A 24,727-nucleotide genomic window follows, 5' to 3' on the forward strand; every position below is an offset into this window, starting at 1 on the left:
GAACTGCAGAACCCACACGTAGTATAAATAATACAAGCGCTTACTTAATTAATACAAGCGCTTACAACTAACTGCGACTTCATGCACTCACACAAATGAACGTATCATATTGTCCAAACAGTGACACATTTGCTTTTTTGCCAGGCCAAACTGGTAGCCTACACAAGGGCCAAATGTGCATCGCTATTTGGACAAAATCGTGCTCATTCCTCTGAGTGCAAAGGAAATGCGCGTGGGCAATTCCATTATCTTCACATATGAATATTCCTCACGTGTGAACATCCTTCACTATTCATATTACGTAACAATAAAGGTCTGGAAGAAACAAGACTTGATTGACTATTATTGATGGAGCAATGAGACGCACTTCATGGAACTCAAAGTGGGTCTCCGTGACTCACTTTATGAGCGAGTCTCACATGACTCACTATAGGGAACTAGCGGGATGAGTGTCACAATAAGTAAGTAGTGAACTGATGATTTGAAGAGTCCAATATCATCGGGGAACTTATATAGGGAAGTTAATCTTGGCCAAAATAGTGGCATTTGAAAGATATTGAATTTGAATAAATATTTTCGAAAAAGAAGGTTCAAAGGATGAAATTAAAAAAATGAAAAACATAAAGAATGAAGAATGGGGAGTGTGAACGAATAAATTGAAAAAATTAATGAAATATATAGTAGGTAATTGTAAGATAGTAAAGAGAAAAAACATGAAAATGGTAGGAAGGTTAAAATCCCAGCAAAAAAGCTGGGGAAGAATTTAGGAAGGTGGGAAGAGAAGGCGTTATGGTGGCGTGGGGGGCGATGTGGGGAGGCGTTCAGGTGGCGTGGAGGGGCGTAAGGTAGGGGGCGTTCAGGTGGTGTAGGGGGCGCTATGGGACAGCGTCAGGGAGAGCATCTGTGACGAGACGTTGAACTCTTCAGGGGAGCGCTCGGTGGAGGGCTCAGCGATACGCGCCGCTCTGAACAGAGAACAAAAGTCAGAACAAGAGAACATGACATCAAAATAACATTTATTATTAAATAACAACCATGAGATAAAAACAACATGCGATGAACATGCACGCGGGTAACTGCGATACGGACAACAAATTAGCACTGAGAAAAACAAATGACCCATACTGTCCAAATATTGACACATTTTCTTATCCACAGCTTGATCAGAGCGGACGTAGCACTGATGCATCCTTTTTGTCCGGCCAAATAGGGTCAGGATGACTAACCCAATGGTAAAAAGTGCATCACTATTTAGACAAAACTGTTCATTTCTCTGAAAGAGCGAAGCGATTTCCATACGGAAATAAATTCCGCATGGAAATAGAAATTTACGAGGTAGACTCACAAACGAGTAACGAACACTGACTGCAACTATGCGCGTGAAGTTTGATAGATGACAATATGTTAGTGAAGTTTTACCCAGAACTTTGATATTAATTTTGTTTAAAGCAACGGTTGGATGTTAAATTCATTCTAATTCCTCTGATATATGCGTGTAAGTGATCACATATAAAATGTTTTTATGCATGATATCTACAATTAACAGGAATTACTAAGAACTTGTGTTACGGTTCAGTGTTTTAAACCTTCAAGTTTATTCGAATTAAAGCAACGAATGTGCTTTAATGCCTGCCGATGAATTATGTACATAGTGATAAAAATACAAATTGCAATGAATGTGCAATTGTAGGCATTAACAGCTTAGTAATCTGTAGGCATCTTCAAGGAACTACCAATGAAGTAATCATCACAGTATTACCAGTGAAGTAATCATCACAGTATTACCAGTGAAGTAATCATCACAGTATTACAAATGTAGAAATTATCAAGTTAATGCCACATAATATGAACACTAATAATAATAATAATAAAAGCACTCAAAGACTCACGTGAAGCCCATCCTGAGGCTCTCCTTATCGAACTCCTCGAGCTCGCGACTTTGCTTCTCCTGCAGCAGTCTGATCCTCTCATTCTTCTCATGCTCAAAGCGCATGACTTCTTGTTGCATTTTCTGCTTGAGTGAAGCATTACGCATGGCCACGCGTTCCTCCAGCTCACGACGTTCACGCAGACGTAAAGCTTCAGCAGCCTGACGGTTACGTCGCTGATATTCCGTGAGAACCTCGAGTTCGTGGCTTAACTTCTCCGTGGTTTGCTCCTGCTCCACCACCTGCACAATAAATTAATAACATTAGTGATGTGCACACGAATTTTGGAACTTGTGTGGGTCATCCTGACACAGTTTGGCCCGGTGAAAGGGCGTTCTGCTCCTGCTCCACTACCTGCACTTGCATAGATTAATAAGATTAATATTAATTTATGCCAATATTATCAATATTAAAATTATTACTTATTAATATTATTGATATTAATTTAAACGACTAATTAAATTTAGTCATGAATTAATATGATTAGTAATATGCAATATGAATTCTTTATAATTAATGAGATTAGTGATATGCACATTTTTTCTGAAACTTGTGTGGGTCATCCTGACACAGTTAGGCTCGGCTAAAGGGCGTATTAGTGTTAGATCCGCTCTATGCTCATATAATGAATAAGGAAGTGTCACAATTTGGTCAATATGGTCCATCCGTATCATTGAGTGTGCAAACAACCACAAAAATGTTATTAAAGAAGAACAGGCTTGAATAATTTAATTATAATTAGACTCTAATTCATATACAATTATCTAAAGCACAAAATTTATTCTACTTAATATGTTAGGCCTTTGGTTGAACGAATGTTTTGTAAAAAGAAGATCGAGTTATTCTCGTGACCAAGTCCTCGGCAATGTTTCGTGTTTAGTAGCATTAGTACTATAGGTTTCTACTATCTGGGACCATGACCCACTTTACCACCATGACCCACCTGACTCTGGCGTGGTACCATGACCCACTTTACAGCCTTGACTTAACTGGCTCTGGTGTGGTACCATGACCCACTTTACAGCCTTGACTCACCTGACTTTCGTCCAGTTTAAGTGACTGCTGTTGCAACATCTCAGCGATGCTCTGCTCGTACTGGTCGGCCAGCATAGCCAGCTTGCGGCGCTGGTCTTCCTTGACGCGCTTCAGGACAGCGCGGTGCTCCTCGCGGGGCGTCTTCGCCAGCAGCTGAAAATAATGGTAAAATTAAATTAATTAATAAAGTGCTACTGTGATACAAAATAAAATGCTTCTGTAATTAAAAAGTAATAGGTAAAGTTGTCTTTTAATAACTGAAAAGCTACCTTTGCGGCGTCTTCGCCAGCAGCTGACGGCAATATAACAACAAAATTAAATAAATTTATTAATAAAGTACTACTGTGATGTAAAATAAAATGCTCCTGCAATTAAAATTTATTAATAATATTTAAATATTATTATCCCTTTCAATAAATGAACTGCTACCTTCGCGGGGCGTCTTGGCCAGTAGATGACGGCAAAATAGCAGCAAAATTAAAAAATTAAGTAATAAAGTGCTACTGTGATATAAAATAAAATGCTGCAGTAATTACAAAGTAATAAATAGAGTTGTCTTTCAATAAATGAAGTGCTACCTTTGCGGGGTTTTTGGCAGCAGCTAATGGCAGAAGTAACTGGCGTCAGAATAACGGCAAATAATTATAAATATTCAATAATATAAGTGAATAATCCCATCAAAATGGAGTGCATTAAATTTACGATAGAAGTTATTAACTTATATCAATCATGATTATTAGGTATCATAATATATTGCCGATGCTAAATTTCCGATAAATGATATACAATTATATTAGTATTATTATTATATTTTATAATATATTACTGATGATACCTGCTGCTTGTACTCCTTGTACTGCTGCCGCTGGATGTTGATCGTGTCGCGGAACTGGCGGCGGATCTCAATTTCTTTTTGCTGCGAAAAATTTAAATATCGTTGCAAAAAAATCATTGTTTATATACAACAAATCGTCGACATCATTAGAAGATATAATTAGTTTGCAGGACAACAGCTAATGTTTTGTACTGTTAAGCTCATTATAAAGGCAATATATCAAACGGATGAAATTCGAGCGCAATCGTACATATTTTTTATTTATTTTTCCCCCAACAATAGAATGTTGACATACATAATAACAAACTAAGAATTGCACCAAGCTAAATGTTGACATAATCCACATAAAGGTACAAACATTTAACATGAGTTTTTATATCAACACTATTCATTATCACAAACCTTTTCTACAACAAATATCAAGTTTCTCAGGTGATATTTTACACGGTAATATTCTGTTTATTACACATAAAAATACAACATTCTACACGGCAACACACTGTATAAATTCTACACAGATCAAGAAGCAGTCTCACCTTGAGACTCTTAGGCTGCTGCTTCTGCTGCATCGCATGCTTCTTATGAAGCTCCTTCTCGCAGCGCTTCATGTAATCCTTCTGACTCGTCGTCTCTGCGTTGTGTTGTCGTGTCATCTGTTACAAACACAAGCACTTTGTTCACACAGGAGTACACATAATGATACACAACATACGTCACACATGATATACACAACATATAGTAGAACAACAGGATTTAAAATGACAAAAAGCTTCCAAGTAAATGTCCATATAAGCTAAAAAGCTTCACAGGTTTTGCAGCTAACGAAACTGATTTTGCATCTCACGATCCGTTAAAAACTGCCTGACTATTTTACCACAGCATCAAAATTATTGAAAAATTATTAAATTTGACCCATGAATTGATTTTCGACCAATGTACCACAGTAATAAAATAAATTTTTAATTAATTTCAGATTTTCGTTTTATTCTTCTCCTTTTTCCTATATTTTGAAAATGAAAAAAAATACATACATTCAACTGATGAAACTTTATCCCGATAGCAGGTAAATAGTATTTATTAATCTAATCACCTGTTCTTCTCTAAGCACGTCTGGCAATTATAATACGGTAGTACAAATAATTATATCAGGTAATATTCATAATATAGAAGGGACCTGTTCCTTTTTGAGCATGTCAAGTAATTAATACATAATAATCGAGTCACGAGAGCATGGAAAGTAATTATAATAATACAATTTACTATAACATTCCTAATAAACAAGTCACCTGTCCCTCTCCTTAAGTTTATCAGGTAATTATAATAATATACCTACCGTAAAGTGGGCTGACTTAGACAATTTTTAGCGCTTACCTTTTTAAGATAGGTGCAAATAGCCACATAGTTGTGTAAAATATACATCTTCATTGCACTTGTAGGATATCTGATGATACTTCAAGAGCCATCAACACAAATTTTCTAGGGCAAGAACTTTTTATTATAGGGATTTTTTTTTCTTAATTGTCAAAACGGTTCCAAAAATAGATATATCAAAACGGTTCAAATTAAGTCACCCATTTTACGTTAGGTAATATTCATATGATGTAAATTCCTAATAATATTGAAAATAAAACAAGTCACCCATTTTACGGTAGGTAACACTCTTATAATAAAAGTTCCTAATAATATTGATAATAAAGTAACCTGTTCCTCCTTGAGCATATGAATGGCTTTCTGCTGACAGCACTCACAAAACGGTCCCAAAAAAAATCACAAAACGCTTCAAAAAAATGACAAAACGCTTCAAAACAAGTCACCCTTTATACGGTAATATTCATATGATAAATATTGATAGTAAAGTAACCTGTTCCTCCTTGAGCATATGAATGGCTTTCTGCTGCCGGCACTCGAGCTCCTCTGTGAGCTGCTGGTGGCGGTGCAGCATAGCGTGCGCCGTCTCCAGCTGCTGCTCTCGCCTGCTTAGCTCTTCACGCAGCAGTTCCTGCCCAACATAGCAACACGCGTCACTAATTATGAATAACTTAACAAAATACATACAAAATAGCTGAAAAAACTATGCATTAATAACACTCTCTCGCCTGCTTAGCTCTTCACGCAGCAGCTCCTGCCCAACATATTAGTAATACGCATCAATAATTATTAATAACATAACAAAATCCATACACAATAGCTGAAAAAACTTTGCATTAATAACACACTCATGAAAAAAGCCACCTCGCGCAGCAGTTCCTGTACAACATATTAGCAACACGCATCACAAATTATGAATAACTTGACAAAATTCATACACAATAGCCGAAAAAACTATGCATTGATAACACACATGAAAGAAAAGCCAAAAAGATACATGAACATATTCATGTCAAGCATGAATGCATTAGTAACACGTACCTATACAAGGAAGCCAAAAACAGGGTCGAAATTTCAAAAACTAGTTCCGAGATTGTAACTCCGGCAATGACAGCTTAAAGAATGATAGAAATTATAATTTGGCCATATGTAAAATAATAATTTCTTTGTTCTGTCTTCAGCTTTGAAGTGATTACTTGCTATTCAAACTCAAGTGTCCTGAATTATTTCACTATTCACTACACACCTAACATGTTCACATTCATTCATAGAAAAATGAGAGCCGCAAATGTCATTTGTTTTCGAGTGATATAACACAGCAAGCCTCGGCCTATGACGAACTCATCAACATTCATTTATACATACGGTACTAATCAATGGGAGGAATCCAGCGAAATAATTCACGCATAAACAACCGATCAACTGGATCTCAACGCACACTTAGAAACTTCATAACTGTACACTGGACAGTACTGTGGACAGTACACTGAACTGTACAAGAGCTTTCATTTGGAAAAATTTAGCGACATGTTGACATTACTTTTGTACCTATTATTAGAAAGCTAGTGAAACTAAACTCTAAGGAAGTTCAAAATAAAAATAATATACTTTAGAATCAAACTCGTGAATAAAGATGAGATTTTGACACTACTCTTGTACCTTACCTATTATTAGAATGCTAGTGAAACTAGAATCTAAGGAAGTTTAAAATAAAAAAGACATACTTTAGAATCAAAGTGAAGAATAGACATAAGATAGGCACCTGTTCCCTAGCACAACAGCCTCGACAACAAGTAGGACAACAAGCCTCGTCGGACAGACGGACGGACGGACATGACGAGCACAATAGCATCTTTTTTCCAAAAATGAAAAAATGCACTAAAAAAACATACTTTAGAACCAAACTCGTGAATAAAAATTAAATATTCACCTGTTCCCTAGCGAAGTATGACAGCAAGCCTCGTCGTCGGCACTTGCGTGTCTCCAGGTTGAGGTACTCCGCCTGCCGCACCTGCAGGCGCGTCATCTCGTCCTGCTCGGTCGCCTTCAGGCCGTCCCGATGCGCCCTGATAACAGAAAATAATTTTTATTGTTGAAAAATCTATGTATTAATAAAAACAAATAAAAATAATAGAAAAATCTATTACTAATAAAATAATTTTGTATAAGTACAGTAGAACATACGTTATCAAGGTGCAAAATAAATAATATGAAAGATACGCCAGTTTTCCGGCAAGGTCAAAAAATGTATTGATTTATGGGTGATGTGAAGAGATTATTCGTATTCGGGAAGGTTTTCTATCCAAAGCAATAGGGAGAAATACGTACAGTTTCCAATAAATATATAGAATTGCAATATATTACTTTTAACAATTATTCCTTTTTTAGAGTATGACCAGATTTGAACAAAATAGCAAATATCATGTCGTTTGATTTGACAGGATGAAAAAATTTATACTAACTGCAAGGTGGCCTCTTTTTGTTTTTTAGAGGCATCATGGTTGGCGATATCTCTCTTCCATTTCTCCATATTTTCTTTAAAGTGTTTCTTGTATTGCTGCTGGAAGTTCTTGAACTCAGTCGCGTGTCGGTTAGTGATGTCAGCCTGCAGCCTCTTAACCACCACGGAGCAACTGTCCAGTTTCTTCTCGCTCTCTTTTTCGTGTTTCTGATGATTAATATAACCAGTTATATTGTTATTATTATTATTATGATATTATTTAGGTTTCTGATGTATAATATAACCAGTTATATTGTTATTATTATGTTATTTATGTTTCTGATATATAATATAACCAGTTATATTGTTACTATATTATTTATTATGGTTATAAATAACTCTCTTTCTGATGCATAATATTTACCAGTTATATTTATATTATATTATTTATCATAGTTATAACACAGTAACAACAGAGAAATACATTAATCTACATAACATAGAGCGCTGGAAATGACGTTTAGATGTAACATGCGAATGAATGACATTTTTCTTCTCTCAAAGTTCTAGGAGCTAAGAAGCAATGAAATTTAGGAAATGGCAAACGAGAGATTTATTTTCAAAAAATTGCATTTTATAATTTGTTCCCTTTATTCACATAATAAGTATATTTCCAGCATACACAATTAAGTATAGACTTACAAGTCGCAGCTTCTCGAGCTCCTTGCTGAACTGTACAAGCAGTGCGTCGTACTCCTTATCCAGCATAAGCTTGTGTGCCTCCATCTCCACGCGACACCGCTCCTCCAGCTGCACGTTTAAATGTTTTTGTTAAGTTAACAAATTTACAAACGTTTTTGTCGTGTGAAACAAATTCAAGTAACAAATTCAAGTCACAAAACGTTTTTGTCACGTTACAAATTCCAAGTCGAAAAACGTTTACGTCGCCTTACACAATTCTAAGTGACAAAACGTTTGCGTCAAGTTACCCGATTCCAGGTCACAAAACGTTTGCGTCAAGTTACCCAATTCCAAGTCACAAAACGTTTACGTCGAGTTATACAATTCCAAGTCACAAAACGTTCACGTCAAGTTACCCAATTCCAAGTCATAAAACGTTTACGTCAAGTTACCCAATTCCAAGTCACAAAACGTTCACGTCGCGTTACACAATTCCAAGTCACAAAACGTTCACGTCGTGTTACGCAATTCCAAGTCACAAAACGTTCACGTCGTGTTACACAATTCCAAGTCACAAAACGTTCACGTCGGGTTACGCAATTCCAAGTCACAAAACGTTCACATCGGGTTACACAATTCCAAGTCACAAAACGTTCACGTCGCGTTACACAATTCCAAGTCACAAAACGTTTACGTCATGTTACCTAATTCCAAGCCAGAGAAAGATTAAATTATGTTATCCACTTCACAAATCTTTTCACAAGGAAAATGTATTTCAGATGATAAGCTTGCTATAAACATAGAAAGACAAGTAAGCTACCACCCAAGAAAATCTATTGATTTAAATACATTAGGAAAGTGCATGAATTTGGCAAGGACGTTCACAGCCAGCTCGAGTTAAATGAACAATCGAGAAATGCATACGAGACCGCAACTTCAATATTAAATAATCAAGGCGAGATACTTTCCCTCACTTATATAGCAACTAGAACTTCAGGGATACACGCGATAAAAATGATTGATTCAATACACATTAGATTATTTACGTTCTCATTAAAATAAAACAATATGTTGGTAGTTTGCAGAGAAGTAAACTATCAAGCATAAGTCACCCTAAGTTGAGCTCGTCTATGAAAGGAGTAACTAATTTTGCAGATAGGGTTGATACTTGGCCGTGGGGTTAATCCTTTTCCCCGTGAGGTCAATACTTCCCCGTGTGGTTAATACTTCCCCATGGGGTTAATACTTTCCCGTGGGGTTAATACTTTCCCGTGGGGTTAATACTTTCCCGTGGGGTTAATACTTTCCCGTGGGGTTAATACTTTCCCGAGGGATTAATCCTTAGCCCATGGGGTTAATAATTTTCCCCATAGGGCTGATTATATATCTTCACCGTGGGGTTAGTCATTTTCCTCATGGGTTTAATTATTTTCCCCATAGGGTTGTACAAAGTCTTCAAAAAAGTAAACTATCACGCATTAGTGATGTCAATATCTAATATATTTAATTAATTAAAGTTAATATAATATTAATGAGTTAATAAAACAATTATTCACCTTGAGTTGAGCTCGCTGATGTTCCCGCCTGATGCGCTTGTAGCCTGACAGAGCATCACCAATGTCGCCAGGCTGGTGGTCTTTGTTCTGCTTGCTGACGATGGACGTCGTACGTAGAGTCTCGAAGTTACTTCTACCTTCCCTACCTCCTCCTCCTGCTGCTGCTCCTGCTGATGTACCACCTTCGGCGCCTCCCTGTATAGCTCCAACACCTCCACCTGCCTGCTAACATACATGGTTGTTTATTAGAAATTATTTTAATTATGTTTTGATAACTTGACAGAGTAATAAGATACCGTAGTCTAAAGTAAATTTATGAGATGGACATTACGATAAATACGTAATGACCTTATGCCACAATCGATTGTAATTACTGAAATATATGAGCAATCAGGGACAAAAGTTCGCTCATTTGCAAAATTTACAAAAAATAAGTAGAATAAAATCAGTCGGAGTTATATATATATATATAAAAACAAGTTTAAAAGCTCCAACAAATTAAAAAGAAATTGTCCGCCTTTTCCCTCAAGCGAATTTCCTGCAATAGCTCGTGTTGATGCAATCGAGTTAGGTTATATCGTAGCTAAACCCCATGGAATTAATACGAAAAGATCTGCCAACTTTATCAGAAACTGTTAAGAATAGTAATGAACGTTTATGAACATGGATTATAAAGACAACATGTCACAAGAAGGAGAAAAAGCAGACACTCGATTCCTATAAGAAATCAGGATATGAAATTATAGATAAAAAAATAAGAGGAAAAACCGAAAAAGACTGATAAAATTCAACCAACCACCCAAAAAAATTAGTTTGTTAAAAAAAGGGAGAACTCAGGAATAAAAGAAAGGATGATGAAGAATCAACCAAGCAATTAATAACATGGAAAGCCACATGGATAGAAGAAGCGCCATATATCTGCGAAAATTACGCTACGTTGATCAGTCCAGCGGAAAATGTCATCCAAGCTTCAAACATAAATTGCTTTTAGTCTCACAAATTCATTGACAAAAATGCGTAGCGTTTCCAAAGAACAACAGCTTTTATATTTACTACAAGCGAAATGAACGTGCATTGATATTCCAATCAATATTTACGAATGATTCACGTACAGAAGAGGCAATAATCATGACCCGGGATGGTGATAATTAAAAGCAATAACTCGATTGTAAAGCACGCTGAAATTGACCCCGTGACAATAAACTCGATGGTATATATACATTTGAATTACTGATAAATGTGAATACCTGAAATAAATCAAATAATCAAAATAATTAAATCAATTAGGGTCCTGGGCGTACGAGTCTATATACTTAGTGCGTATCAAGAAAAGATTTTGTATGAAAATATCAAGCTTATTGACAAAATCTAGATCTTAAATGCGCGCATTCATTGAACCGCACTTCCTTCAACACCCACGTTAATATAATCAAAAATGTATGTATATAAAATTGCAGGGACAACATGTAAAGTGACCATTAACTCAATAAGACATTAGTTATAAATGAACATGACGTGGATGGGGTAACTGGAAGCGTAAAGCAATTCCCATGATCTTTCCTCGCAAGCAATTTTCAAAATATTTATCGTAATGGAATCACAAAAAAAAAATACCGGAAACGAGATATCGGGAACTGACCTCGTACCTTCTCCTATTTAGGCTTATCCTCAGAGAGTGAAACTGTAAATGAGAAATAAAATTGATTCGAAAATAACGCCAAAGAAAACATGTTAAATCAAAATAAAGAGAAAAATTAAATTAAAATAGTTTATTTTTTTATGTCTACCATCTTTTTATTAAACGTGTTTTATATCACTTAATCTAGTACCACATATCCCTAGACGAAGATTGAAGAGTTTCAACGCGATGAATTTGAACGCGCAACTGAACTATATACAATATAAAATACATCTTATCTCAATATAAGCTGAAAGGCTTCATGGAACGACTAGACCGCGTTTGTCAAAAATTCTGCAATATATTTTATTCCAGGGGTATAATCTGAATCGCCCTCTTTTCTTGTACGTTCTAGAAAGTCGACTCAATGTATGTAAGAATTGTAGTTCTATTTGCCCTTAATGGAATCGTACGTTGTTAACGCTCAAAGTCGAATAAGAATACTTGTCAAAATAATTCAGAAATTGGATGTAATTAAGATAATTTAAAGGTCCTGACAAAAGAAATTATTTTATGGTAGTAAATTAAACAGAAAATTACTAAGTACCATTGCTAGTCAAGAAAACTGGATTCAGAGAATAAATAATTGCGAAAAATAATTCTAATTCAACGACAATTTTGAGAAAGACGACCTGCTACTAAGACAAACCCATGGGGAAAAATATATCCTGCAGGAATTTAATATTTTTCATTTAGGATTTAAACTTGAGGTCGGAAAAAAATTGTTCAGCGCGCATAAAAAAATTTTAGTTTCAAGTTTTGTTAACGTAGCAACTTAGCAGTCATGTATAGCAAGTTCATGTATATAGGGAAAATATATATCCCATGCTTTTTCACGATATTTAAAAAAAACAGCTATTATATGAAACGTGCGCGAAAGCATATATAGTATATATACTATCAATGATGCCATATTAATATACCATATTAGTATATTGATAAAGATAATAATAATAACGAAAATAATGTACTAAGAAGGCGTCAAGCCGTGGCAAGAACAATTTCGTTCCAATGTGCAGTTTGTGCGCACAAATTGGAACCTGTCGCACAAAAGTTTAATATAAAGTTGCTTAAATGTATAGTTTAGATTAATAAGGTAAGTAAAGAGAGGCACTTAAGCAATTAGATACTCATGGCAGAAGTGGTGATGGTGAGAAGTGATGATGTTAGTGAGAGTATTTAGCGTGTCAACACCAGCAGCACCAGCACCAGTAGCAGCGGCAGCAGAAGTAGTGTCGGGGCGGTATAGCACTTTTCACTAGCACTATATAGTTCACTATCAATGGTAAAGTCGGGAGGCATTCCTTATAAAGTCTCAAGCCATAGCACTTGCAGCAGCGTGATGATTATAGCCCGAAGAAACTCAAAGGGATATTCTCAGCTTTTAGAGCCTAGAGGCACAATGTCCAGTGATTGCCGTCGAAATTATTTAAGAATTTGGAGACGTGAGACACAATGTCCAGTGAAATCGGTGGAAACCATAAGACTTTTAGGACCGAAAGATATAGTGTACAATGATATCAATGGAAATCATTGAGATTTTGTTTTGAAACACAATGTCCAATAATATCCGATGAAACCATTGTATGTACACTGGCTCTGATATCATTATTAAAAGAATGATTCAGTGATTATGATTCTAGCTTTGAAAGGCAGCGGACAAGTGCAAAAACGCGAGCTTAAACCAACTCGAGAAGCTGAGAAATGAAAACACGAAGAACAAGAGCAAGTGGATATACAAGAAGAGTTTTAGATTGTTTTGTTTTCACATGAACTGAATTGAAGTTAAGTAATATAATGAAGCTTGTAGAGCCATTGGAATGAAATGAATACGACTATTTTTTGTAATTATTGGCGAGGAAACAAGAGTAGAAGAGGGACGAAGAAGAGGGGCACACGAGGAGGGAGAGCTGAGAGGGGCACAGGAGGGGAGAGAGCTGAGAGGGGCACAGGAGGAGGGAGAGAGGCGAAGAGGGGCATAAGAGGGAGAGGGGCGCAGGAGAGGGACTCAGGAGGAGAGAGAGGGACGTAGTAGAGGGGCACAGGAGGAGAGAGAGGGGCGCAAAAGAGGGGCACAGGAGGAGGGAGAGGGGCGCAGGAGAGGGACACATGAGGAGGGAGAGGAGCGAAGAGGGGCACAGGAGGAGGGAGAGGCGGAAAGTATGACAAGTCAAGCAGTTGCCAAGCATCACAATAATAATTAATAATAATGATAATTGACAATCATCACATTTAAGGTGGTGACAAGTGATGCAAAATATAGTCTATCATTATTAAATTTAATGATATTAGCATTTTTTTCGTACAATTCGTATGTGAATGTTGAGATTAGGATTTTTTAAAATTACAACTGTTTTGAAGTTTGTGAGAGGCAAATATATTACAAGAAACGATTTCGTCGATTCAATTGAAACATACGAACGATTTGCAATGCGTGGCTAAACGCCTAAAATATAGATTTTATAGAGAAAAAACAGATAGAATAGATAGAAAAAAAGGAAATAGAAAAGATGGAATATTGGAAGCACAAGCAGCAACAAGCAAGGAAACAAGAGTTATGATGACACCGCATAATAACTGAGATCGTTGCTATGGGGAACGTAATAGGAAACAGGTTGTCGCAGCAAGGCTATCGGGATTTTGACGACATATGCAGAAAAACGATAAGGGCAATGTGTGAAGTATGCTTGATAACGAACGTGTCCCGGAATGAGTGAAAATTCGAAAATTATCCGGTCAAAGAATGAAATCTGAGTATTAAATAAATATTTTTCGGCCAAGCGATCAGCTAACAAATTAAAAATCGTGATAAATCTAATGCAAGGCCAACAATATCTTCTGATTAAACCTATAATCCCGTCATTACACTACTTCTATGGCTTTCCATTAAAAAACAAAGTAAAGTTGCATTGAACACTAATTGTAGTATGTAATGCATATGTAAACGAAGGGGCTTGATGTTTCGTTAAAATCATTGTTTTGAGATCAGAAAGATATTTTCACATGTGCATCTTGAGAAAGTTTGTTATACGTAACGTACAATGTTTGTTATATAGCATGTCGTAGTGATGAGCAATATAGCATTATTACATGCTATAGAGCATAAATGCATGGAAAACATGCATGCGTGACACAAATATGAGTAGCGATGCAAGTACGTATACAAGTTCCATAAGACAGATCGTACAAACATTAACTATAGAAACGATTAAAGTTTTCGTATGAGAACGTTTCAGCTAATCTCTAACATAGCAACAATAATGATTCAGTAAGAGCGTTGATTTACACAGAACTTGTGTGCGTGTTAATTATTTGTCACAGAATGTGTTGTTTAAAAAATGTGTTGTTTAAAGAAAAGCTTTTAACTTTGTGGAACTTTTCATCTCAGGTCCATGTACATGGACCTGAGATTGAAACATGGAAAATTAGACTGTCTGAATCGCAGATTTAACAAGGATTTAAAAGCAAATAATATTCACATCATCTTCATCATATTCACCATATCTTCATCAAGAATGTTTCGGAGACCATCTCCAACCTAAAATAAAAAATTGTAAATTTTCAACTGTGGCCAACATCAACGCAAGGAAAACAAAAGAAAGTTATGAAGAGTTGCTTCTCAAAACTCAAAATATGATTAGTATTTAAAGAGAGTTATGTTGTTAAATACATGAAAATACGCAAGTGTTAGTATCCACACACAAGATAACAAAAAATAAAAGGAGTTAGTACCAGCGAGCAACAACCAACTTCCGGTTAGAGATAACTGGGCAATTGCGAGTTTTTAATTAAGAATATCAATTTTAAATTAAAAAAATACGTTGGTTTGAATGAAATTAAGAAAAATATCAAAGTATGTACGTATGTAGTAACAAGAATCGAATGAGACTTTGTCCAAATAGCGATGCACTTTTTGCCCAGGGTGGGTCATCCTGACCTAAATTTGTACTGCAAAGGACGTATCAGTGCCATGTCCGCTCTCTGTATATGCTGTGGGTAAGAAAGTGGGTCTCTACTTGGACAATATGACCCATTCTTTCTCCTGAGTGAATAGAAACACGGAATGATGGTAAGGCAATGAAAAGAAAAAGCAGAGCGAGAGAAGCGAGGAAACAAGAGATGAAGTAGAGAGGGCAAGAGATGAAGAGAGGGCAACATCACAAACACTGTTAGCACGCTCTTCTAAATAAACATATCTTTACACACAACACACAGTTACTCACACAACCTACACAGTTACTCATACAACCTACAGTTACTCACAACCTACACAGTTACTTACACAACCAACACAGTTACTTACACAACCAACACAGTTACTCACACAACCTACACGGTTACTCACACAACCAACACAGTTACTCACACAACCTACACAGTTACTCACACAACCTACACAGTTACTCACACAACCTACACAGTTACTCACACAACCTACACAGTTACTAACACAGTTACTCACACAACCAACACAGTTACTCACACAACCTACAGTTACTCACACAACCTACACAGCTACTCACACAACACTCACATGCCTCACAAGCCCCGCCCCCCACCGCCCCCCTACCCTGAGGAACCGACGCGCTTTGACGGACCGCACGGACCCCCCGGGGGGCCTGGGGGTCGCCGTCCCCTCTGCTGCCGCAGCTGCTTGCTGCTGCTGCTGCTGGTGGTGGTGGTGATGCTGGTGATGGTGGTTAAGGGGAAGAGTGGGGAGATTATCCTCGAGGAGGGAAGGGGTGGAGGAGTGGGGGGAATTAGCCCCTAGGGTGCTCTCGAGGACCACGTCGGGGGCGGGTGAGGGGTGCATCAGGCCTCCCCCAACCCCGCGGTCTGAGGATAAACTCTGGGTCTCATCGAAGTCTTCGTCCCCACCCATAATTCTGTGGTCCCCCCCACCATCCGAGAGATGTGGGGAAGATGAAGAAGATGTTTGGGGCTGCAGCAAATGATGTTGCTGCAGCTGGAAGTGTTTGTGTGGGTGATGGTGGTGATGGTGATGTTGTGACACGTTGTGCTGGTGCTGTAAATTTGTTTCTAGCCCGTATCCGCTAGCTTGTTGGTGATGATGGTGATGGTGGTTACTGGTAACGGGAGATGCTGAGGGTATGTTTCTAGAGCTATCATTACTGTTACTAATACTACGTTGGTCTTGGTGATGATGATGGTGATGATGGTGAGATCTGTGTGGCGGGATGGGAGTAGAACTACTGACTGATGATGGTGCGATATTGTCATTGTGATTCAGACCTCCGTAATTGTTATATACCGTGGGGCTGGGATGTTGGTGATGGTAATGAGGGTGATGGTGGTGTAGGTGGTGGTGATGTAGGCTGCTGGTGGATGATGACTGAGAGGAGTGACTGACCCCGGCCGTGGAGTGAACGCTTTGTTCTGAAGTGATGCTGTTGCTCTTGCTGCTGTCGCCGCCTGCTGTCTCTTCTTCAGCTGAGTCTGGGGATAGTTCAATTATTTCAATATGTTAAATTCAATTATTCCAATAATTTAAATTGAAACATCAGTAAAATTACCTTCTTGCTGCCAGAAAAATTTCTGATAATTGGGACAAAATTGCGAGCTATCGTGGCCAGCTGTCTTTTCTTTGGCTGAGTCTGAGACGATAGTTCAATTATTCCCGTAGAAATATGACTAGCTTCACATCTTCAAATGTTAGGGCTAAATTTGGTGCTATCGTCCACCTGCAGTCATGGCAATTGATTCAGATTCAACTTGGAAAAAAATAAGACAGCACAACTAGTTTATAAAATATTAATTTCCACAACAGTTGCTTACCTAACAAGCTTATTATAACGTCACTAAACCATTGGACACTAGATTCTCTTCCTCTGATAAAATGACTTTAAAAACCGCCTGTCGTCAGTGACATATACCGTAAGTCGTAACTCATTTGAAGCTAGGGATACGAGTGGAACTCGAAGTGCTGGAGTCTTTCTTGTCATTATTATTTTGAACTTAAAACATAAACTATTTTAATGATGGGGCTCATTCTGGAATTATATACAAGTGACATGGAATCATTTGCACAATCTCCACTAACTTATTATAATTAATGATTAGGAGGTTTGATAGACCTATGGTTACATTGTCGACGTATTCCTGGTTTTCAATGTCAAGGAGCAAAAACTTTTCAACGACTTTACTGAAAATGGCATAACCTTTAAACTTCGTAGATACTTTTTCTCATTTTTATGAAATCATTTGTTAATGATTTCGAGGTTAGACTGACTATGGTAATATTGTCAACATCGGATTGGCTTTCTGTAATCTGTATTAAAAAGCAAGATTTATTAAATATTCTTTTAGTAGAGATGATTGAATATGAGATAACCTATAATCTTTTCGTTTTTACGAAATCATCATTAAAATTGTAGAGATTACACTCACTTACGGTAACATTGTCAACATAGGCTTGACTTTCAGTATCATAGAGCAAGATTTTCTTCATCTTCCTGTAGTTGAAATGATCAAACATGGCAACCTAAAAACCTTTTGTTTTTACGAAATCATCATTAATGTTCTAGAGATTACACTCACCTATGGTGACATTGTCGACATCAGCTTGACTTTCAGTATCATAGAGCAAGATTTTCTTCATCTTCCTGTAGTTGAGATGATCAAACTCCCGCACCGCCTTCTTGGTGCGGGCGATCAGGTCCAGGATGATGTGGGACGAACGGTGCCGGTGTATGAACTCGTGCTGTAAATAACGATTTATTTAGCAATATTCAAATAACAATTTCTTCAACAATATTACCCACAGAGCAGTCATGACGGATTGTAACTAGCAATTTCATCACAGCGGTTTTGAGCTTTCGCTGCAAATGATAATCGATAATCTCTCTAGCAAAACCAAAGTTGCATCCATCACATGGACATTTCAGTCATGGTTTTCGGCTGGATATTGGATTGCTGTTTCAGCATTGGGTGCAAAATTTCAATAAACTCAGCTTTGGGTTCATTATTTCAATAAATATCTAAAATATTTGGGAAAGCAGAGGCTTAGTTAGAAACTAGACCAGGCTTAGCAGACGGCAAACCAACTCTTGAGCATCAAAAGCGTCTATAGTAGATGCGAAGGTAGCTTGGTGGCCACAAGGTGATCATGCAAAAAAACTCTTTCCTTCATAAATTCACAAAAATCGCTACGAATTGATTACAATTAGAATTCAAGACAAAAATACGCCATAGTGGCATATTAATACTAATCAAATAATCAATAAATATAAGTAATAATGGATTCCATACTTCTTACAGCAAATAATAAGAATAAATAAATCTCACGGATAGAAGTCGCGCAGAAGTTGGTCTGTCAGGAGGAGACTTCTGCAGACAAGACTCGACAAACTGCTGGAAGTCTCGGGACCATTCAGCGGATTGCAGCTTCGGTGGGTCGTTCTGCGCGATGTGGTAGAGCGCACTCATAGCATTCATGTTGAAGTAGGGCGGCTTGCGCTCTGCTAGTTCAATGCATGTGATGCCTAGTGACCAAACATCCACCTGCAACGTACAAACAAGGATAAGTGATGCCCAGTTTGATGAATTTTATGCCTAATGACCAATTCATGTATATAAGCAACAATAAAGTTGCTCAAGTTAGAGGGGGAAACTTTGTAGGCTCTCGATGTAATATCAACAATTGTAAGATTTGGCTTACATTTTGGGAAGAAATTGTAAATAATTTCAAAATTTTCTACATCAACCAAAGTGGAAGTGGTAGTAATACCTAATTATGTGTAGAAATTGTCACTTTATAAAAAGTTAACACGGGAAATTCCGATAAACTTTTAGATGGCTGCATTTTAAATATCATTCGCGAAGCCTGAATCGAATATCTCTATAGGAGCACTTATTTTCATTTGTAAATTTGTTTGAAAATGTATTCATTTCATGAAGAGAAATGAACTGATTCAGATCAGAGAAGAGATCAGAGAAAAGTTAATGGGTCATATTGCCCAAATAGTGACACCTTCTGTACGTAGCACTGATACATTATTTTTCTAGGCAAAACTGGGTCAAGATGGCCCACACATGACATGGGCAATATGTACATCACACTTTGGACAAATTTCTTATATTTTCTAAGTAGCAAAGCACTGACCTTGCCATCATACTGCCCCTCATCCATAGCCAGGATGACCTCAGGCGCCATCCAGTAAGGGGTGCCCACGAAGCTGTTGGCTGGTGAGTTGATACTTGCACTGCCGAAGTCCGCTGTAACAACAGGTCATGCATGATAACTTTAGCTTGTAATTCTAGTAAATTTTGTATCTACTTTGGCTTATGATACAAGCTAGTGTCAAGTTTGCTTGTATAGTCAAGTTTGCTAGTGTCAAGTTTGCCGCAGTAAGAATAGTTCAAGCATCATAACATAGCAAATAATGCTTTTAGCCTTTAGCTTTTCCCGTAGATAGGTATTAATATAAATCAGGTTTTCACGTCAGATATACATCTTGACAGAGCTGTTATTATTATCACAGATATTTGTATATATCTTATTTATAAGTAATATATCCAGCTTAACGGTGCCGTCCTTATATAGATTAAATTAAATATTGTAATTACATAATACCCAGCTTGAGCATTCAATTTTCTTGGACATTCTTATCTATCATATGTTTAAGTTACACACCCAGTTCGACAGCTAAATTCTCATATATATCACTGTATATTATGTTATATATTCAATAGACCTACCCAGTTTGACAGCTCAATTCTCATATATCACTGTACATCATGTTAATTATTCAATTAACCTACCCAGTTTGACAGCTCAATTCTCATATATATCACTGTACATCATGTTATATATTCAATAGACCTACCCAGTTTGACAGCTCAATTCTCATATATATATCACTGTACATCATGTTATATATTCAAAAGACCTACCCAGTTTGACAGTGCCGTTCTCAGTAAGCAGCACATTGCCAGCCTTAATATCCCTGTGTATCTTAGAGAGCGAGTGCAGGTAAGCTAGCCCCTGCAGACAGCCTTCACATATACCGCTGATCTCCTCCTCTCGTAGAGGTTGTCTGTGCACTTCTATGATGTCCGAGGCTGACCCTAGGCAGTACTCCATCACCAGCTGTCGGGGGAGGGGGGGGGTCATTAACTAGAAACATGCCAATTAGTTAATCGAACTGATGTCCGAGGCTGATCCTAGGCAGTACTCCATCACCAGCTGTCGGGATAGGGGGTCATTAACTAGTAACATACAAACTAGTTAATGGAACAAAGAGGGTAGTTACGTATTAACCAGATGCCTCAACAAGAGAACTAGTTACATACGAACCAGCTGCTGGCTGGAACATGGATAACTATTAGTGTACTAACTATCTGCCAGAAAAAGGGAACTAGTAGAAGGTTGGTAGTTATTCACTTTATTGTAGATAATAGTGTACAACATTGGTGTACATTGTACATTGGCATAAAATTGGATTAGGTAGATTGTACATTGATGATACCAATGTACCACATTTGATTCCCATTGACATCACAGTACATTAGTGTACATTGTCAGTACACTTGTGATACCAATGTACTATATACAGTCCTCGTTGATGACATCACAACCTAGAAGAGCATCTTACCCATACAGTGTTGTCTCTGAGGTAGCAGCCTCTGTAGTTGACAGTGTTGGGATGGCGCAGCGAGCGAAGAAATTTTATCTCCTTCAAAATGTCTTGCCATTTTTCTAAACTCTGCTTGCCACTGTATGACATCTTCTTAATTGCAACCACCTAGGGAAAAAGTCCATACACTGAGCTTAGATCTGTAACCATTGAAATATCGACAGTATATTGAAAAAGCATATATACATGTATTACCCCATTTTAGATCCTCAAAAGCATACAATGATTACCGGTATGAATAAATGCAAGGAAAAATATTTTCTTCACAATAAAAATCTGTTTCAACTATTTCAAGACAACAATTAGTATCATTACCTAATTAGTATCTTTACACCTACGTTTTCATTAATCCTTTGGTATCCAGCTTTACATGTTGAATTTTAAAATGAGAATTTTGTTTTACTTATGAAGCTTGTTAATTTAATTTGATAAATATATTGCCAAATAATTTGTCATGTACCATAATATACCTATTCCAGCTGCACTATGACCAGGTAGACATACGGTATACATATGTATGTCACCTGTCTAATTTTTTTCCATGAATAAATTTCAGCAATGTGGTATGGATGCAATGTAGCATTTTGCACTCGCAAGAAAATAGGTTGCTATATAACTTTATGAATGAGCCACTAAAGGGATTAAAGCCGCACCTCTTTGGTCTGCAGATGTCGAGCATAGTACACGGCACCAAAGCTGCCATGCCCAATTTCCCGGAGATCATCGAAGAGCCGTTCAGGATCTTCCCGGTCAAACAGCTCGGCAACCTCAGGGTTGCGGAGATTGCCCGGTCTTGACGAGGCAAGAGCCATGATGAAGCACAGGGCGCTAGCAAGGACACCTTGTACATGAGCAAGCTGTAAGAATAAATAAAATCTTGAATTTTCTTCATTAAAATTGTGTGGATGTACAATCAATTGATTTCAAATAATGGTGAATAAAAATGTAAATTATGCACAACAAATTGTGTATATGACAGTCAATTGGTTTTGAAGTTATTAATTTCAAATCAAGCAGTTGCCCTTTAGAGTCAAAGCAAAAGTTTCATGCCACTTCAGGTTTGTTGAGGCCACTGACAAAATTATATTAAGATAAAAAAATATGAATAAATTCACTGGAAAATCCAATACAAATTATGAATTTCACATTTTTAAGCAACATATACGGTACCACTGAAAGCAATGCAGTATTCAACTGAAATAGATAATGATGCTTTGATTTACTTACCTATTTTACATGGCTCTTAAGCCTGAAAATCAGAATGTAAATTGCACCTCATTAAAATGTGAAGAAATTAATCACAAGTCATGGACAGCAGAAAAAAATCACTTGTACAGTTCAATGCTATCTCATGACCACTCAAAATATAGGTTGCCTCAACTTGTGAACTTTGTGAAGAAAATTTTTATTATTGTAAGTGTGCTATTGAGAATCTTACGAGTTGAGCAAAAATATCACTTCCTTTCTTCAGCAAAAGGCTATAAACAAAGTAGGGTTCTGCCTCAGCAAGGCCCCAGCGGCAAGCCTAAACTTCAACCAATCATGCATTAATAAATTTTGGCCATATTGCTTGTGACAATGCACCTGGAATAGAAAATATTAGAAATTAGTCACATGCATATACTATATTTCACCATGTAATGAAAAAACTTCACAGCACAATTTGTTAACAATCAGATAGGAGAAATTCATGTAGCAAGAATATTGCGGTTTCAAAAAATGATTTGTAAGCCCTAATCACGTCTTGACACGTGGATATGTTAGGCAATTAGGCTCAAAGATAACATTGTTCTAATTGTCTAATAAAAAACTGGCCATTTTAATCAAAATATACTGACTGAAATTCTTAACTAGTACTGTCATTGATACAAAAGTTACTACATGGTCAATTCCAATTATTAGGAATTCTCCTAGATAAATTATCCCCAATCTGAACATGAATATATTTAAACCAAGGGTATGTGACCAGAACAATTGCCACAAATTTCAAATAAACAAGTGCACCAAAATCAAGCCAATTTATCATAGCTAAAAACCCTTGATAGAAGAGCACAATTGATCCTTCAATTACATCACCAGCCAAAAATATGCAACTTAAGAGCTGTGATATTCAAGTGGAATGATTCATTTTCCAATCTTTTCCAAAAGTTGTACCCCATGTACTAGAGTTATTGCAGTAAAATAGATCAAATTGTGACCATTCTGTGTGATAAGAAAATTACTTCATACTGAAATCTTAGGGCTCCAAGGTTATATATGTCTACATTTTTCATCCATTTGAATCCTTTTACCATATTAAGTGCAGCTGTGTCGTATTCAGGGAGTATTTCATACTGCAAGTACGACCCATCACTGGGTCTTGCCACACTCAACAAGTTAATTAATCATGCTGTGTTATGAACATTTAGATAAGAAATATTTCATCCAGCAGAAATCAAAACAGGCACAAAAGCTCTAGTTGCCTCAGTCATGGCTTGGAAAAGTTCATATATCACTAAAATCTCTTGGCTCCTATGTGACATTTTTTGCCAATTTTGGTACCTCACATCTTGATCATACATTTCTGTATGAGAAGATAATCTATCTAGTGAGAATATAATGGCTTCAAACATGTTAAGAAAGCTCTAGTCACAGACAGGATTGAAATTTAGATGTTTCTGGATGAATTTTCTCAGCTTTAAAGCACGATATTTTCCATACATTTTGGATCTGGTGGACTAATCATACACCACTTTTGTTAAAAATTTAATTGGAGATATTTCATCTAGCTGGAATCTTGGGGCTCCAAGAATGGCATGAAAGCTCTAGTTGTGGCTTGTGGAGTATAGGTATATGTTTCTTGCCAGATTACAGCTTGGAAAGTAGATATTATCCATTTGAATCATGGGACCTGACCATTCTGGAAAATTGTTCAAGAGGCCAATTATGACCAAGATAAATGCCTGTGCTTGCAGTCAATTTCACCCATATTAATATCCAATGTCTAATTTCTTTTATAAAAAAATAAGAAAGATGCCACATTTTTATGAGGAATTTTTAAAAATTAAATAATATTAGAACAATAGTTTGTCCCAGTGATTTTTAGACAATTCTGCAAAATATTTCAGATTGGCCAAGAACCTGAGTGGCCAAAGTGGAAAATTAGGCATAAGCCACCCATGAACTGGACAAAAATGCACCAGAATCTGGCTAATTTTACCCATTCCTATGGCCTTCTCCTGATGTTTTCAGTGAAAAAAATGGTCTATTTTCACCTATGATTATTGAAAATCATTTATGAAACTATTGTTTCAATTGCACTTGTAAGAAAATTCTGCCTGATATTCCAAATTAGCCTAGTGGTATTTTTTTGGGTATTTTTCATTTGAATTTTATTCATTTGTCACAGTCATGAGTCATTTATTCAAGTCTTGGAACATTAAAGATCACCAATTTACAGAAGTTTCCTTAAATTTCCGGCAAAAGCCCAGGATGCAAAGTTTGATGGATGCATTGCTCATTTTGGAATTTGTAGAACAAAAACATTGCTGACAGTGCCTAACATTGCTGG

The 24,727-nt window shown here is 36.9% G+C and overlaps 1 protein-coding gene across 6 annotated transcripts; it reads right to left on the bottom strand.

The window, feature by feature from the left end:
- Positions 1-851: 851 nt before the first annotated feature.
- On the bottom strand, positions 852-22,761 carry LOC108680493 (serine/threonine-protein kinase Tao). Of its 6 annotated transcripts, none has more exons than XM_018169321.1 (19): positions 22,405-22,761; positions 21,831-22,034; positions 21,136-21,285; positions 20,435-20,630; positions 19,644-19,756; positions 18,827-19,042; positions 18,080-18,242; positions 16,893-16,978; positions 11,483-11,524; positions 9,844-10,065; positions 8,309-8,416; positions 7,629-7,834; positions 7,097-7,232; positions 5,660-5,797; positions 4,335-4,451; positions 3,799-3,879; positions 2,964-3,116; positions 1,890-2,170; positions 852-965 (listed from the first exon to the last, which is right to left on the bottom strand). In XM_018169321.1, the coding sequence occupies exons 2-19, from the start codon at positions 21,987-21,989 to the stop codon at positions 857-859; spliced, it is 2,676 nt and encodes an 891-aa protein (XP_018024810.1). In that variant the 5' UTR covers positions 21,990-22,034; positions 22,405-22,761; the 3' UTR covers positions 852-856. The 6 variants fall into 6 exon arrangements, with proteins under 6 accessions (XP_018024810.1, XP_018024809.1, XP_018024811.1 ...); XM_018169320.1 differs by having other exon boundaries at positions 9,844-10,068; XM_018169322.1 differs by lacking the exon at positions 11,483-11,524.
- Positions 22,762-24,727: the final 1,966 nt, after the last annotated feature.

This window comes from Hyalella azteca, unplaced genomic scaffold (assembly GCF_000764305.2).
Source record: "Hyalella azteca isolate HAZT.00-mixed unplaced genomic scaffold, Hazt_2.0.2 contig11707, whole genome shotgun sequence".
NCBI lineage: Eukaryota > Metazoa > Arthropoda > Malacostraca > Amphipoda > Hyalellidae > Hyalella > Hyalella azteca.

What these genes read in the sequence shown, in the direction of transcription:
- LOC108680493 (XM_047882958.1), bottom strand. Translation starts at nt 21,989, where the DNA reads ATGGCTCTTGCCTCGTCAAGACCGGGCAATCTCCGCAACCCTGAGGTT. An exon ending in GAACGGCACTGTCAAACTGG is followed by an intron (nt 19,757 to 20,434) that starts GTAGGTCTTTTG and finishes CTGTTGTTACAG; the next exon opens with CGGACTTCGGCAGTGCAAGT. An exon ending in CAAAAAGAGGCCACCTTGCA is followed by an intron (nt 7,233 to 7,628) that starts GTTAGTATAAAT and finishes TTCTGTTATCAG; the next exon opens with GGCGCATCGGGACGGCCTGA.